The sequence below is a fragment of the Salvia splendens genome, chromosome 1, assembly GCF_004379255.2.
Source record: "Salvia splendens isolate huo1 chromosome 1, SspV2, whole genome shotgun sequence".
NCBI lineage: Eukaryota > Viridiplantae > Streptophyta > Magnoliopsida > Lamiales > Lamiaceae > Salvia > Salvia splendens.
In genome coordinates, this window is record NC_056032.1 from 34,089,870 (window position 1) to 34,104,254 (window position 14,385).

At 40.9% G+C, this 14,385-nt stretch overlaps 1 protein-coding gene across 1 annotated transcript; it reads left to right on the forward strand.

Moving 5' to 3' along the window:
- Positions 1-276: 276 nt before the first annotated feature.
- LOC121798753 lies at positions 277-3,070 on the forward strand. Its single transcript, XM_042197921.1, has 3 exons — positions 277-1,124; positions 1,730-1,922; positions 2,468-3,070. Exons 1-3 carry the CDS (start codon positions 561-563, stop codon positions 2,926-2,928), a joined length of 1,218 nt encoding a protein of 405 aa, XP_042053855.1. The 5' UTR covers positions 277-560; the 3' UTR covers positions 2,929-3,070.
- Positions 3,071-14,385: the final 11,315 nt, after the last annotated feature.

Here is a 14,385-nt window from a genome sequence, read left to right on the forward strand (position 1 = left end):
ATACCAGAAAATGAGTTTTATAAGGAAGAAAGAGTCTCATTTTATTATGTTCATATTAATTAATGCAGATAATGATAAATATGTATATTATAAAAAAAATTAGAAAGTGTAAATAATGACAATTTTAACTACGTATGAAGTACAAAAACTTATTAGAAAATTACATAAGAAGTTGCTGACAAAATTGTGGCAGAAATCACATGTCAGCAATATAAGAGAGTGACAAAAATGCTCTTTTAAGGCATGATGGTGTTTTGGTCCGAAAAAACATGATTCTTGATTATATTTAACGTAAGGTCCCTCTATCCCTATTTTTTTGTTAGGGATTATCATTGGTGTAACAAGTGCAAAAGTGAGGTTGATTTGGTGCAGTTCACTGAATTATAAATCCATTATCAACACCTTGCCTCTAATTATAAACCAATCTCTCTCTGTCTCTGGACATTACTATTACTAGAAACCAAGTCTCCCACTTCTGAAATTCTCCTTTTCAAAACCCCACCTGCACTAACCACTCAGCCTCCAATCCATCCAATCTCAAACTCCATTCAAAATCGACAATGACGGCCGAGAAGGCTCCGCCGGCGCTGCTGCATGAGCTTCTGAAAGAGGAGCAAGAGCCCTTCCATCTCAAAACCTACATTGCCAACAAACAATCCCAAATCAAAGCCCTCCAGCTCAGCAAGCGCCGCCCCGAAACCAACAACCTCCGCAAACACGCCTGCTTCCTCTCCTTCGCCGCCTCTCCCCTCAAGAGCCCCTGCAAGTCCCCCGTCTTCCTCCATTTCCCTTCCCTCACTCAGGCCGCTTTGCGCATCCAAAAACAGCCACGCACCAGCTTCTCCCTGCTCTCCTCCTTCCTCAAACGCCTCAAGAACAGGAAGCGCGCCATTTCTGAATCCACTAAACCAAATCAAGAAGATAAGTCTTTGGGTTTCGAGGCGTCGACAAGTAGCCGCGTTTCTGACGAGATTTGCGGCGAGTTTTGTCTCAACGATGATGACTCGTGTTTCTGCACCAGTCCCTTTCGATTCTCTCTTCACCAGAGCCCCTCCTCCACCGGCCGCCTTACGCCCGAGTTTTCCTCGCCGCCGGCCTCGCCCCGCCGCCGCGCAAAGCAACAGGTTTGTTTGTCGTTTTCTATCTCGGAATAATTCAGTATTTAAATTTAAAATAAATGCGCGTGAACTCGTTAGTGAGTACGCGCGTGAACTCGTGACTCGGGCTGAAACTCGGAGTTTGTGTTAGATTTGACCTTCCATGCACTGTCGGACTCGGTATACCAACTTTCTTGATTTGATTCGGTGGTCGGAATGTCTCCTCAAATTTACTAATCTATCCTCGCCTTTTAAATACGCTTGTTAAAATTCACCAAATTTGATTATTCAATATTATTACTGGTATTACTATATTACTATTTGGTATCAAAAATTTGTCTGCTTGGTTGAATACTTTACTTTCAATCACGCCTCTGCCACCAAAATCTTTTTTTAATACGCTCTTTTTCCCATTCCATATAATTTCCCACTAAAGGACAATCTTGATAATTGCATCATAATCATAATTAATTATTTAATTTTGATCACTATGTTCATAATTACTGTTGTTTTAACTTATTCACAGGAATAGTAAGAAAGCTCCCATTTCATTAATGAAAACCATTTCAATCTCAGTAATAAATGAACTATTTTTATTTTTCTTAAAATTTAATTGCTTCAAATCTTGATAGGCGAAGGAAAATTCAGACAATGTGCAAGGAGACGAGGAGGAAGAGAAGGAGCAATGCAGTCCAGTATCGGTGTTGGATCCTCCATTCGATGAGGAGGATGTGTGTGAAAGCGGTTGTGCAGACGAGGAGGAAGAAGATGAATATGAAGATGAAGAAGACTATGATATGGATTGCAGCTATGAGAATGTACAGAGTATGTTGCTTTCTCCCTGCCTAAGTTTTGTCAATCATAAACACTGTTTGTTCCATTTTGGAAGTTGATCGGTCCCTTTCCCTAGCTGCATCATTTGATTTAGCATTTTAATTTAATACTTACTATATGATTAAATTATACAAAGTACTATTTATAATGGTTATTAGGTAGCATTATTACAGAAACATGGGATCTTTACTTTTGTTTGCACTGTTGTGTTATGACTTGTACTAAGATTTCTGTTGCAAAATCTGACCTCATTTTTGTCCTTGCAAATTTCACACGATAAGATTGAAATAACTGCTTCTGCGACATCAATTCATGGTGTGGGGTTTTGCTCACTTAATTTTCAGTCCTTTTCTTTGTCAATAATTTAGTAATCTGTTCTCTATAATATGCTGGCCTTAATTAAATCTTGTCAGAAGCATGTCATTCTGTTTGAAAAATGATCAATAATGGTTGTGTTTTGTTATGCTTGTGCTTGAATTAATTTTAATGTACCAAATGAATTGAAATATAGTCTGATGCACTAAATATATGTGCAGGGGCCAAACAGCAGCTTATGCACAGGCTAAGGAGATTTGAATTACTCGCGGAATTAGACCCTGTTGAGCTCGAGACGAAGCTGCAGGTCGAAGGATCAGATGACGAAGGCCATGTGGAACGAGATGGAGATGAGCTATTTTCACCCTACAGACAGCAGCCTGGTGCAGAGCCATTGTCAGCTGACATGAAGAGGCTCGTGTCAGATCTCATAGTCGAGGAGAAGAAGCAGATGGTTCAGCCGGGTGGTAGTGAAGTCATGATGGGGCGAATCTGCAACCGATTGGATTCATGGAAGGAGGTCGAGTTTGACACCGTAGATATGATGATAGGATTGGACTTCAAGAAAGAATTAGACGGATGGAGTAAGCATGGGGAGCAAGTTCAGGAGACAACAGCAGAAATTGAGGTTGCAATCTATTTGCTGCTAATTCAAGAATTGACAGAGGAATTGTCGATCTGATTTTGATCATCATTGGATTAGTTGTCTGATCCGAGGAGTTAGTTAGATTGTAGTGTATGTGTATGTAAAGTGTAAGCTAAATTCTTGAGTATTTTGGGAGTCATGATAACTACTAATTCAACACATATCTAAATTTTGTTTCTGTGTGGCTGTCTTATGCTATATATATGTACAATTGTTGGAATGATAGGTCAGGGACAGGCATCAAAACTAAGTAATTTTAATGGCGGAATAATGCCCAAAATAACTGCATTTATGGTGAAAATTAACAGAATTGGAAAAATCAATAATTTCACCCTCTTCCAGTACACTTTATTGCAAAGCCATTTTGTGTAAAATTCATATCAACTAACTTTTAAAGTACCTTTTGGTGATGTATATTGTTGGACATGCACTATTCTTGTACACTTTGAATGTTTCTTTGCTCGAAGAGGGGGAATTTGTTTTTTCACCCAATCCACAAGTTGGATACTTTACCTCACTCGATATTTCAACGTGCGATTTGCTTCCTGCAACAACTTCATGTAGAAAGGTATATCAATGTTCTATTATTCACAATGACAATAATACATGATATATAGGCTAAGGAGATGTTATACAAGGTAAGATTTTCCTCAATCTATTTTCCTAATCAATCATCTAGAAATCTTCTCAATTTCGTGTCTGATTTCATGCAATCTTTGTAGAATATCCCTTGATTTCTTCCATGATTTCCAACACTCCTCTCAAGTTAAGTGACGGGATTTTCGAAACTTAATTTGCCTAAAACTTCTTGAAAGTTCTTTGCAGGTACGACCTTCGTCAAGATGTCTGCCAGTTGGTCTTCGGATTTCACATATGGGATTTCTACTATCTTCTCTTCAAGGTTCTCCTTTATGAAGTGTCGATCAATCTCGACGTGTTTGGTTCTATCATGTTGCACAGGATTTTCTGAGATACTTATCACTGCCTTATTGTCACACAGTAGCTTGCAAGATTTCTGTGACTCGAGATTTAGTTCCTTCATCACTCTCCTAAGCCAAAGTATTTCAGTGAGTCCACTTTTGATGCCTCGGAACTCGGCCTCTGCGCTTGACAAAGCTACTACTTTCTGCTTCTTACTTCTCCAAGTTACCAAATTCCCACCCACAAAGGTGAAGTAACCTCCTGTTGATCGCCTATCAACTGGGTTCCCTGCCCAGTCTGCATCAGTGTATCCATGAATGTCGAGAAGTCCATTCTTTCGAAACAGCACTCCATGTCCAGCGGTTCCCTTCAGATAGCGCACTACTCTAAGTGCTGCCTCCCAGTGTTCGTCTTGTGGGTTATGCATAAATTGACTCAGAACTCCAACTGCATATGCAATGTCCGGCCGAGTGTGGGATAGGTAGATGAGTTTCCCTACTAACCATTGGTATCTTCCTCGATCGGTTGACGCTGCTCCTTTAACTATTTGAAGGCCATGGTTCTGCACCATAGGAGTATCTGCGGGTTTGCACTCGAGCATCCCTATTTCTGTCAAGAGATCGAGAACATACTTTCGTTGATTAATGAATATTCCCTTTCCCGATCTGAGCACTTCGATCCCAAGGAAGTACTTGAGATCTCCTAGATTCTTCATCTCAAATTCTGTAGCCAAGTGTCCCTTAAGATCCTTTATCTCTTCTGCATCATCGCCTGTAATGATCATATCGTCCACATAGATGATTAGGCAGGTGATCTTTTCTCCCCTCCGTTTGATAAAAAGCGTGTGATCGGAGTTACTCTGCTGATAGCCATATTGCTTCATTACTTCTGTGAATCTCCCGAACCAAGCTCTCGGGGACTGCTTCAGCCCATACAGTGTTTTCTTCAACTTGCACACTTTGTCTTCTCCAAATTCTTCTGTGAACCCGGGTGGAGCCTTCATATAGATGGGATCTATTAATTCTCCGTGAAGAAAGGCGTTGGTGACGTCATACTGATGTAGTGGCCAGTCTTTATTTGCCGCAACTGATAGCAAGACCCTTATAGTATTCATTTTTGCGACTGGGGAGAATGTCTCTGAATAGTCCACTCCCTGAGTCTGTGTGTAGGCCTTTGCTACCAATCGAGCCTTGTATCGATCAATACTTCCATCTGGTCTCCGTTTAATTGTGAAGACCCACCTGCAGCCAACTGTGTGCTTTCCATTGGGCAACGGGCTAACTTCCCAGGTGCCGTTTCTTTTCAGTGCCCTCATCTCGACTTGCATTGCCTCCCTCCAGTGCTTAACTTTGGCAGCTTCTTCAAAGGTTCTAGGGATCTCCTCCTCGCACAGTGCCGTATGGAATGCTCTAGCCATTTTTGATATGTTGGCTTCGGCAAAGTTTGCTACTGAGTACCTGCTCTTCCTTCCTATTCGTTCTGGCGAATATCTCTTTGGCGGAACTCCTCTCGTACTCCGAGGAGGGAGTACATACTGCCCTGTATCCTGATCAATAGTGGTATCCTCCTCGTCTTCTGTATTAAGTGAGTTAGGGGTGATATCTGAAATTTCAGGATTACTAGAAATTACCTCGGATTCCGTTACGGTTGGATCAGAGGTACGCGGCGGAAGGGAGTCCGAATCAATCGTCGAGATCGTTTCTGTAGATGGGATCGGCTCATGAACAGTGCCAACTTGCTCTGTTGGGTCCGAATCAAAGGTACTTGGCACATACCATCGAAGGGAGTCATTTTGGACAGACGGCTCCCCCTGTCTCACACTCTCCCCCTGAGTCCCAAGGTGGTAGAAAAATTCGGTTTCAAGGAAGTTACAGTTCATGGTGGTAATGACTCGTTTGGTCTTGGGTTCATAGCATCGATAGCCTTTCTGGTTAACCCCATATCCCAAGAAGACACACTAAATTGCACAAGGAGAGAATTTATGTCTTTCATGTTTTGAGACGTGCACGTAGACGGAGCAACCAAAAGTCCTAGGTGGTAAGGATAAGGCTGATGGGACTTTAGTTAAGGTAGATAGATGATCTAGAGGGGTCCTTCGGTTTAGCACTTTCGTGGGAAGGCGATTAAGAAGGTAAACGGAGGTGGCTATAGCTTCAGGCCAGAAGGATGGGGGTACCTTAGAGTCAAATAAGAGGGCTCGGGTCATTTCAAGGATGATTCTATTTTTTTGTTCTGCTACTCCGTTTTGTTCTGGGGTGTGGGAACAAGAAGTTTGGTGTACTAACCCATTTTCACTGAAAAATTTTGTCATGGAGCTATTTAAAAATTCCCCCCCATTGTCAGATCGCAAGATTTTGATAGACGTTTGAAATTGAGTTCGAATCATTTTATAAAACATCACAAATTTATCATATACTTCCGACTTATGTTTCATGAAATAAACCCAAGTAGCTCTACTGCAATCATCGACAAATATCACAAAATATCGAAAGCCAGAACTAGTTCCTACAGGCGCTGGGCCCCACACATCAGAGTGAATCAAGGAAAAAACAGTGTCAACACGAGTATCATTTGGTTTAAAAGAGTTTCGGTGGCTCTTGGCCAAGACACAAGCTTCACATGAAAAATTTCTAGGAACAAAGAGTTTAGGAAATAAGGATTTCAAATAACCCGGAGAGGTATGGCCCATCCGACGGTGCCAGAGCCAAGTATCTTGATTAGTGGACCCGTGAGCAAGCATCGCCGCACCATCTTGTCGAGCAATCTCGTCCACAAAGTAGAGCCCACGACGCTCAGTGCCACGTCCAATAATCCCCGTCCGGATATCCTGCATCATACAGAAGTTTGGGTGCATTAGTAGAGAACAATTCAAATTCTTCGTCACATGACTGATTGACATTAATTTCTGGGACAGTTTAGGAACATAGAGGCAGTTGGGAATGTGAACATTAGGGAAAATTTCTATAGTTCCCGCCCCTTCAACCGGTGTTATCCCCCCACTTGCAGTTTTTATGTGTGATTTTGGGGTCTTATGAATTTCTAAAAAATTATTCCGATCGTAAGACATAGTATCAGTGGCCCCACAATCGAAGATCCATCCCGTGTCATTAACAATACCACAATCCTGGGCCTCAAAAGCATAAGATAGATTTTCTAGGGGTGAAAACATGTTTTTGCAGATGATGGGGTCGTTTTTGGAATTATCAAAACTTTGGGGGGTCCTTTGTTTATAACTACCAGAATGGGGTAAAATACCAAATTTCCTAGGAGTTGGGGATTTAATTGCAAAGCCTTTTCTAAATGGGCTAGGGTTTTCATCCCCCAGCCCTGTACCTCCATTTCCGCCGTCGTCGATTCTGAGAGAGGCGCTCATCGCCTCTGCGGTCTTCCCTCCGTCGCAGCTGCTCTCACTGCGGCCGCCACCGCCGGTCGAGAGACCTCCGGCTTCGGTCCTCCTCTCCTGGAATCCCGTCATGGCTTGACCCCCTTCAATCTGGTTTCTCCCTCCGTCATTGATTCCGACGGCAACTTTAGCTTTGGCGGCTTTCTCTTCCTCCCACCACTCTGGGTACCCTACCAATTGAAAGCACGTTTCTTTGGTATGTTTGTGCATTCCGCAATGGGAGCATTAGAGGTTTGACTTGTCTGGCCGGTTGTTTCCCTTGCGGTTGGTGGCCGAACGTGGTGTCGGCGTCGGCTGACCTCGGTTCTGTTTCTGTTGTGGACGATACTCTCTTGCCCCAAATCCGAATCCGACCCCGATGATGCTTCGTTCCCGACAGTGATGGATGTTGAATCGGACGCCGGTGACATGATCTTGAGTCGAGCTGCCTCCCGTTTCACCCATCCATACGCTACGTCGGCTGAGGGGTAGGGATCCTCTTTGAGGATCTCTCGTCGGATCCAGTCATACTTCTCGTTTAGTCCGGTGAGAAATTTGAATAGACGCAATTCTGATTTGATTTCTCGGTATTGTTCCACTCCTTTGTCGCAGCAATTCACGGTCTTGTGTGAACACCGATCGATATCGATCCAGAGACCGTGTAAACGGCTCCAGTACGCTTCTAGCGTTGAATCTCCTTGCAAAATCTTACTCGCCTTGTCTCGCAGGTCATAAATTAGGTACGAGTCCGATGAACTCGCAAATGTCACCGCGAGCGTATCCCACAGGGACTTCGCTGTTTGGTGGTGTGTGAAGTCGGCTATGAGATTCGTCTCCATGTTGTTGATAATCTAAGAGAAGACTATCAAGTCTATCTCTTCCCAATCTGTGAATCCGTTCTCCCCTGGCTTCGGTGGGGACGGTACTCCGGAGATGTGGCGGTAGACTCCTCGGCCGCCAATGGACACCTTCATTAATCGTGCCCACAGTGAGTAATTCGAGCCATTCAATTTGAAGGCTATGGTGACGCTCTTACTTGATCTGATTTTTTCGGCTATGGGTTCAATATCGGGTTTGTTTTCTGACATTTTCCTTGGACAGATTCTCGCCTGTATTGGTCGAGAAGGGTATTTTCTGGGCTATGATGATTTGTTTCTGAGCCTTAAACCTGCTCTTGATGCCATGTAGAAAGGTATATCACTGTTCTATTATTCACAATGACAATAATACATGATATATAGGCTAAGGAGATGTTATACAAGGTAAGATTTTCCTCAATCTATTTTCCTAATCAATCATCTAGAAATCTTCTCAATTTCGTGTCTGATTTCATGCAATCTTTGTAGAATATCCCTTGATTTCTTCCATGATTTCCAACACTTCATTTATCCAGATTTCAGCATATGCTAGTCTGCTTTCTCTGTTTAAATTTTATTTCACATTTTTGTTTTATTTTTAATAATTATAGTATATGTATAATGATAGAAATTGTGTACTCCTATGGTGCGCCAAATTTATTTATTATAAATTATATCCAAATTGAACATGCAAAATCTATCCAGAGATTGCACTTTGCGATCTTGCTAAAGCAATGGGCCCATTTGACTTGTCCAGAATAAAAGGGAGTAGCTTTTAAAAAAAAAACTTTTTGATATGGTGAAAAGATGAATTATTGTTTTAAGTTGGCGGAATTTTTAACGTCTTAAAATTGCAATAATAAGGTGACATTCAGTATTGTCTTTATTTAGAATATCCACCCTAGATAGGTTACACCTTTTTTCCATGGTTAAAGAGTTTCGAAATATAGATTTTACTATAAATAATTATTTGAATGATTTATCTATAGTGAGTAATACTTTTATATCATAAGTGAGATGTTTTAATACATTTGCTTTATATTGGAAGTTATATTATGCTCTACAAATGTTTGCTTTAGAGCATCCCCAACGGTGGTGGAATGCTGCTCGTCCGTCCTTGCCGCTGGCAAGGACGCGCTCCGCCGCCGCTGCGCTCTTGCCGCTGGCACGGACGTGCTCTTAGCTAAGAGCACGGCCGTGCCAGCGGCAAGAGCACAAGGCGTCGACGTGGCATGCTCTGATTGGCCCGTTGATTTATCATTTTTTATTATTTTTTTTAAAAAAAATCGAAAAAATCTGAAAATTTCAAAATTAATTAAAAAATATTGTCTCACTTCCTAATAAAATATATCCATTTTTTTCACACTTTTAATTTTTTTTCCATCATTTTTACCCCAAAATTCATACTTTCATCTATAAATACTCTCATTTCAAACACAAAAAATGACACTATACTAAACAACTCTCTCAATCTCAATTTTTAGGATTTTAATTATGTAATTTTTAATTTTTAGGAGTTTAATTATGTTATTTTTAATTTTTAGGATTTTAATTATGTCTTTTTTATTTTATTTGTAATTTGTATTATTTATTGTGGTTTTTTAATGAATTTTAATATTATGGAAATGTTTTTGTTTAATTGAATTTTAAATTGAATTGTGTTCGTCCTTGCGGAAGAGCACAGCTGTGGGTGTTGTGCTCTTGCCAGAGAGCAGACAGAAAAAGTGGGGCCGGACCCACAACCGTGCCGCTGGCAAGAGCACGGTTGTGGATGCTCTTATAAGTGGTGGGTAGCATGTGTTTATGATTGTATAATCTGGACAATAATAATTGTGGCAGCCAGGATATTGATGAGACTTAATTATGGATGAGATAGCCCACCTAATTTAGTAGTAAATCAATTTTTCCATGCAGCCTACCCACAAAACAATGTTGAATCGAAATAAATTAATTAGAAAGAAATAAAGACTGCCTAATTGCATACATTTTAATCATCGCATACTGGCGATGATGGCAGACATATATACAAATAATGCCAAAGTATATTATATGTACGTTCACTTTATGATTGTTGAAGGATTTGCTGCATTATTTGATGGACAAAAATGAAATACAAAATACATAAAAGGATTTAGTGGTCTCTCTATTGGATCCGGTTCGTTATCATTTTTAATTGCAAAACCTGTAGCCTGGAATCAATTCACTTTTTCATGTTTACACATCATTTTTTCTATTTTAAAATATACTGTAGATTATATTAGTTGTATACTAAGTACCATCATACTATAAAATTATATTGCAAATTCACCATTATATTCATTTCTTGAAATTAGGTGATGTAACTATGATATGAACAATTTGGTTAACTTTTAGCCAACTTAGCTTAGAAATGAAAATCTACGCACTTACATAGGTGTATATACTAAACAGTATTGTCTTCAAAAAATTTCTGGCAAAAATAACTATTCCTATGTAACAACTACTCCTATTTCGAATTCCACATTACATCCTTAATTATTTGAAGCATAAGCAAGAGGTGCAACCGAACAAAATTGTTCCAAAGTTAACTTAAACGTTTTTAGTAAGTATCCAAGAAAATTTTTAAATACTTATTTCACTCTACGTTATTATGACCACAGAGTTTGTTGGCCAAGAAATTTGAAAGAGGATGGAATGAGAGTGGGAAAGAAAGATGTAAAATAGGTGTACAAACTAATCTTTAAATCTAGGCCGTCAGCTTGACTTGGCCGAGTTGGATAAAGTTTCACAGCCACTCTTATGTCTATTTTCTTTATCAGTGGCTCAGCCGAGTGAGCTCTACATTTTAAGTGACTTGGTCGAGTTACACCCTCTGGACAAATAAATAAAATATAATAGAATATACAAGTAAAATAAAAAAAATAATACTCCCTTCATCCCATAATAGATGTCATAATTTCCTTTTTAATTTGTTCCACGAAAGATGTCACATTTCCAGTAGAGGATCTCAATCCCCTTTATGACTCGGTTGACTGACACCGACTACCTCTTTAAAACATTTTTGCTTTATTAAACTTTTGAACAAGAAAATAAGACTCAATAATAAAAAGAAAAATAATGATAAAGCAAAATATAATATCTTGGGTTGCCTTTAAACAAGTACTACTTGTTTGCATAATCAAGTGGATGTATGATGTATTGGAGATGTGGTCTGTCATCTTGGTTCTCTATGAAAACAAGAATACAAAGGACATGAAAAACATAGAAATACAATCTAGATTACAAATGCCGTTATTAAGAAAATAGTAAGTAATACTCCTTTTCAATTAAAATTAAAGAAAAATTGAAAATGCTCCTGCATGCGATAGATACTTAACATAAGCAAGATCCGATGGAAGTTGGATCTTGATATCCAAATAATGAGATTGGTTCTTAGATCTTATTATAGATGTGATGTGGTTCTCCTAAGATTTTTAAATGATTAGTGGACTTATAATATTTTGAAATATATAAAATCATTCAGATTTATGGATAGAATAAAATCCTATCTTGAGGGCCCATCGGCCTCTCATAATATTTGTCTGTAGTTTTCAGGCCCATTGCATATCATAATGAGATCCATGATCCAAAATTCATCCAACTATTTTATATAAGTGGCCTCATTTATAAATTGACGAAATTTCAGTTTATTGTTTTTCGGAAATCTACCAACTGTTATAGTACTATTCCCTTTAAAATTATTTTTGTTATAGTACAATTCCCTAATTAGCAGGATGGTATGAGCTATGCACCTAACAACAATATTTTATTAAAATAGTACTCCCTCCGTCCCACTATAAGTGATAGATTTTTTTTGGACACAGAGAATTAAGAAAATTATATATATTGAGTTAAAATAAAGAGAGTAAAGTATGAGAGATAAAAGAGAAAATAAAGTAAGAAAGAGAGAATAAAGTAAGTGTTGGTTGAAGTTCTTTTTTAGCTAAAAAGGAAAATTGATCACTTGTGATGGGATAACTCAAAATGAAAAGTTGATTACTTGTTGTGGGACGAAGGGAGTAAATATTTAAGAAAGTATATAAACGTTATCATACTTTTAAAGAAGTCTACGTACAAAAACCTTCTAGTCTTATACTCTCTCCCGTAGTCCTATTAAATGTAAAATATTTGTTTTTTATACATAATTTTATATAGTGTTGTTTTAAAAATTAAATAATGAGATATTAAAGTAGAGTTGGTGTTAGACCATCCGCAATGGGCGGACGATGGTACGCCCGATGGCGCGCATCGTCCGCCCCTACTGTGGGTGTGTGGCATAGGCCGCAGACGATAGTCGCGGCCTATGCTTCGGGCGCGACTTAAACCGCGGACGATAGCCATCGTCCGCGCCATCGCCCGCTCCATTGCGGACGTCGCGGACGATGGCCATCGCCCGCGACATCGTCCGCCCCATTGTGAAGGCCGCGGACGATGGCACGCGGTTTGTTTTTTTATAAATAGCGTTCATTTGTAATATTTCATTTCTCACGATTTCATCTTCGAAACTTACATTTACATAATTACTACGAAATGGATTCAAGCCCCAATAGCCCTACGTTTAGCGGAGAGGCGCATTGGCCGGGTACAGAACCCGGCGATTATCGTTCGTTCGGCGACAACACCCATTACGATCCCGATTTCAGTACGGAATCGTATGGGTTGTCTGATATGGAGCCGTCGCCGCACCGCCCAACCGCATCGGCCGATTCCTCCCCCGCAGCGACCGGTGCCGCCAAGGGGAAGGCGAAGCGGAACCGGCAGCGGGCGCAGAAGTTGCCGCCTCCCGGTGACTGCGATGAGTACGCCCCCGGCCGTACGAACTACACCGGCGACGAAACTCTCACTTTGGCCCGGTGTTGGGTAGATATATCGGAAGATCCGATATTCGCCAACAACCAGAGACAGACCGCGTACTGGGAGCGCATCGCGGACCTCTACAATTCGGTCAAGCCGCCGACCGCGTACAAGCGCAAGCGTGAGCAACTCCGCAAGCACTGGGATCAAATCAAGAAGCAAGTGAACTTGTACTCGGTGGAGTTCGAGAAGTGCGCGCGGTTACAGGGGAGCGGCGAGAGCGTGCACGACGTGCGCTCTAAAGCGATGTTGTCGTACCGGTCGATGTTCGGCGAGTTCAAGCACGAGGCCATCTGGGCGCTCTTGAGGGAGAAGCAGAAGTTCCAAGGTGGAATTCAGCACACTGGTGCGCCGAAGAGGACGAAGGTCACCGAAGCTGGTGACTACACGAGCAGCGGCAGCGGCACTAACCCGGTTGACCTCAACCGGACGTACGTGGATGAAGGGAGTTCCGGCACACCGGTGTCCTCCCGGCGTCCTCCCGGCATCAAGGCTGCGAAGGCCAAGGGGAAGGCGACCGCGATGTCATCGTCGACCGCTGCAACCCCTGATCCGGACCCGGATGAGCTCCCGACGCAGACGTCCACCGCGTTTGCGTCGTTAGCTACAACGTCGATGGCAAGGACGATGTTGCAGACGCACAAGGCCCTCAAGAAGTGCACCGACCCCGAACAAGCCGAGTATCTCCGTGCATTACTCGATGAGTTGCGTAGGAAGTTGGGAATTGGCCCGACTTAGTTTTTTTCTTTTTTTTAGTTGAATGGTGTAATTTTTTTTTATTAAAACTTCGCCGCTTGTTATTTAGTCGTTTTTTTTACTCGTTACGTGTTATTTGAAAACAGTTAAATTAATTAAACAAAACAACAAAATGATGATGTGGCGCGTCATAGGGCGCGCCTTAGGGCGCCCCACTGCAGGTGGAGAATGAGGAGGATAAAAATACTGACGTGGCGCGCCTTAGGGCGCCCCACTGCTGATGGTCTTATACAATAGGAGTCACTCTTATTGTGGGTTACATTGTTTTAAAAACCGGTTTAAACCGGCCGGTTAGGCCGCGAACCGGTCTCATTCTGGTCCGTTTCACCACATAAAACCGCCGGAAGGTTGAGTCGTTTTGAACCGGATGAGCCGGCCAATTCGACCGGGAACCGCCAGCCGGTTGGGCCGGTTTTTAAAATTATCAACATTTTTTTCAAAATTTGAGTCCAATGAAATTTGAATCATAGACCTCATGTATGCATGTCCAACTCCAATACCACTCCACCACTTCTATTGTTGTGATATAACAATAACTTTAATTATTCTTATATCTATGAATAAATTTTCAATCATTCTATGATTAATTATTATTTTTATAAATTTATTTATAAATTATGATCAACTGTAAATAAAATGTGTTAATTGTATTTGTTATTTAATAAACTTTAATAGTAATTTATGACACTAAATTCGAATATTGTC

What these genes read in the sequence shown, in the direction of transcription:
- LOC121798753 (XM_042197921.1), top strand. Translation starts at nt 561, where the DNA reads ATGACGGCCGAGAAGGCTCCGCCGGCGCTGCTGCATGAGCTTCTGAAA. An exon ending in GCCGCCGCGCAAAGCAACAG is followed by an intron (nt 1,125 to 1,729) that starts GTTTGTTTGTCG and finishes AAATCTTGATAG; the next exon opens with GCGAAGGAAAATTCAGACAA. An exon ending in CAGCTATGAGAATGTACAGA is followed by an intron (nt 1,923 to 2,467) that starts GTATGTTGCTTT and finishes ATATATGTGCAG; the next exon opens with GGGCCAAACAGCAGCTTATG.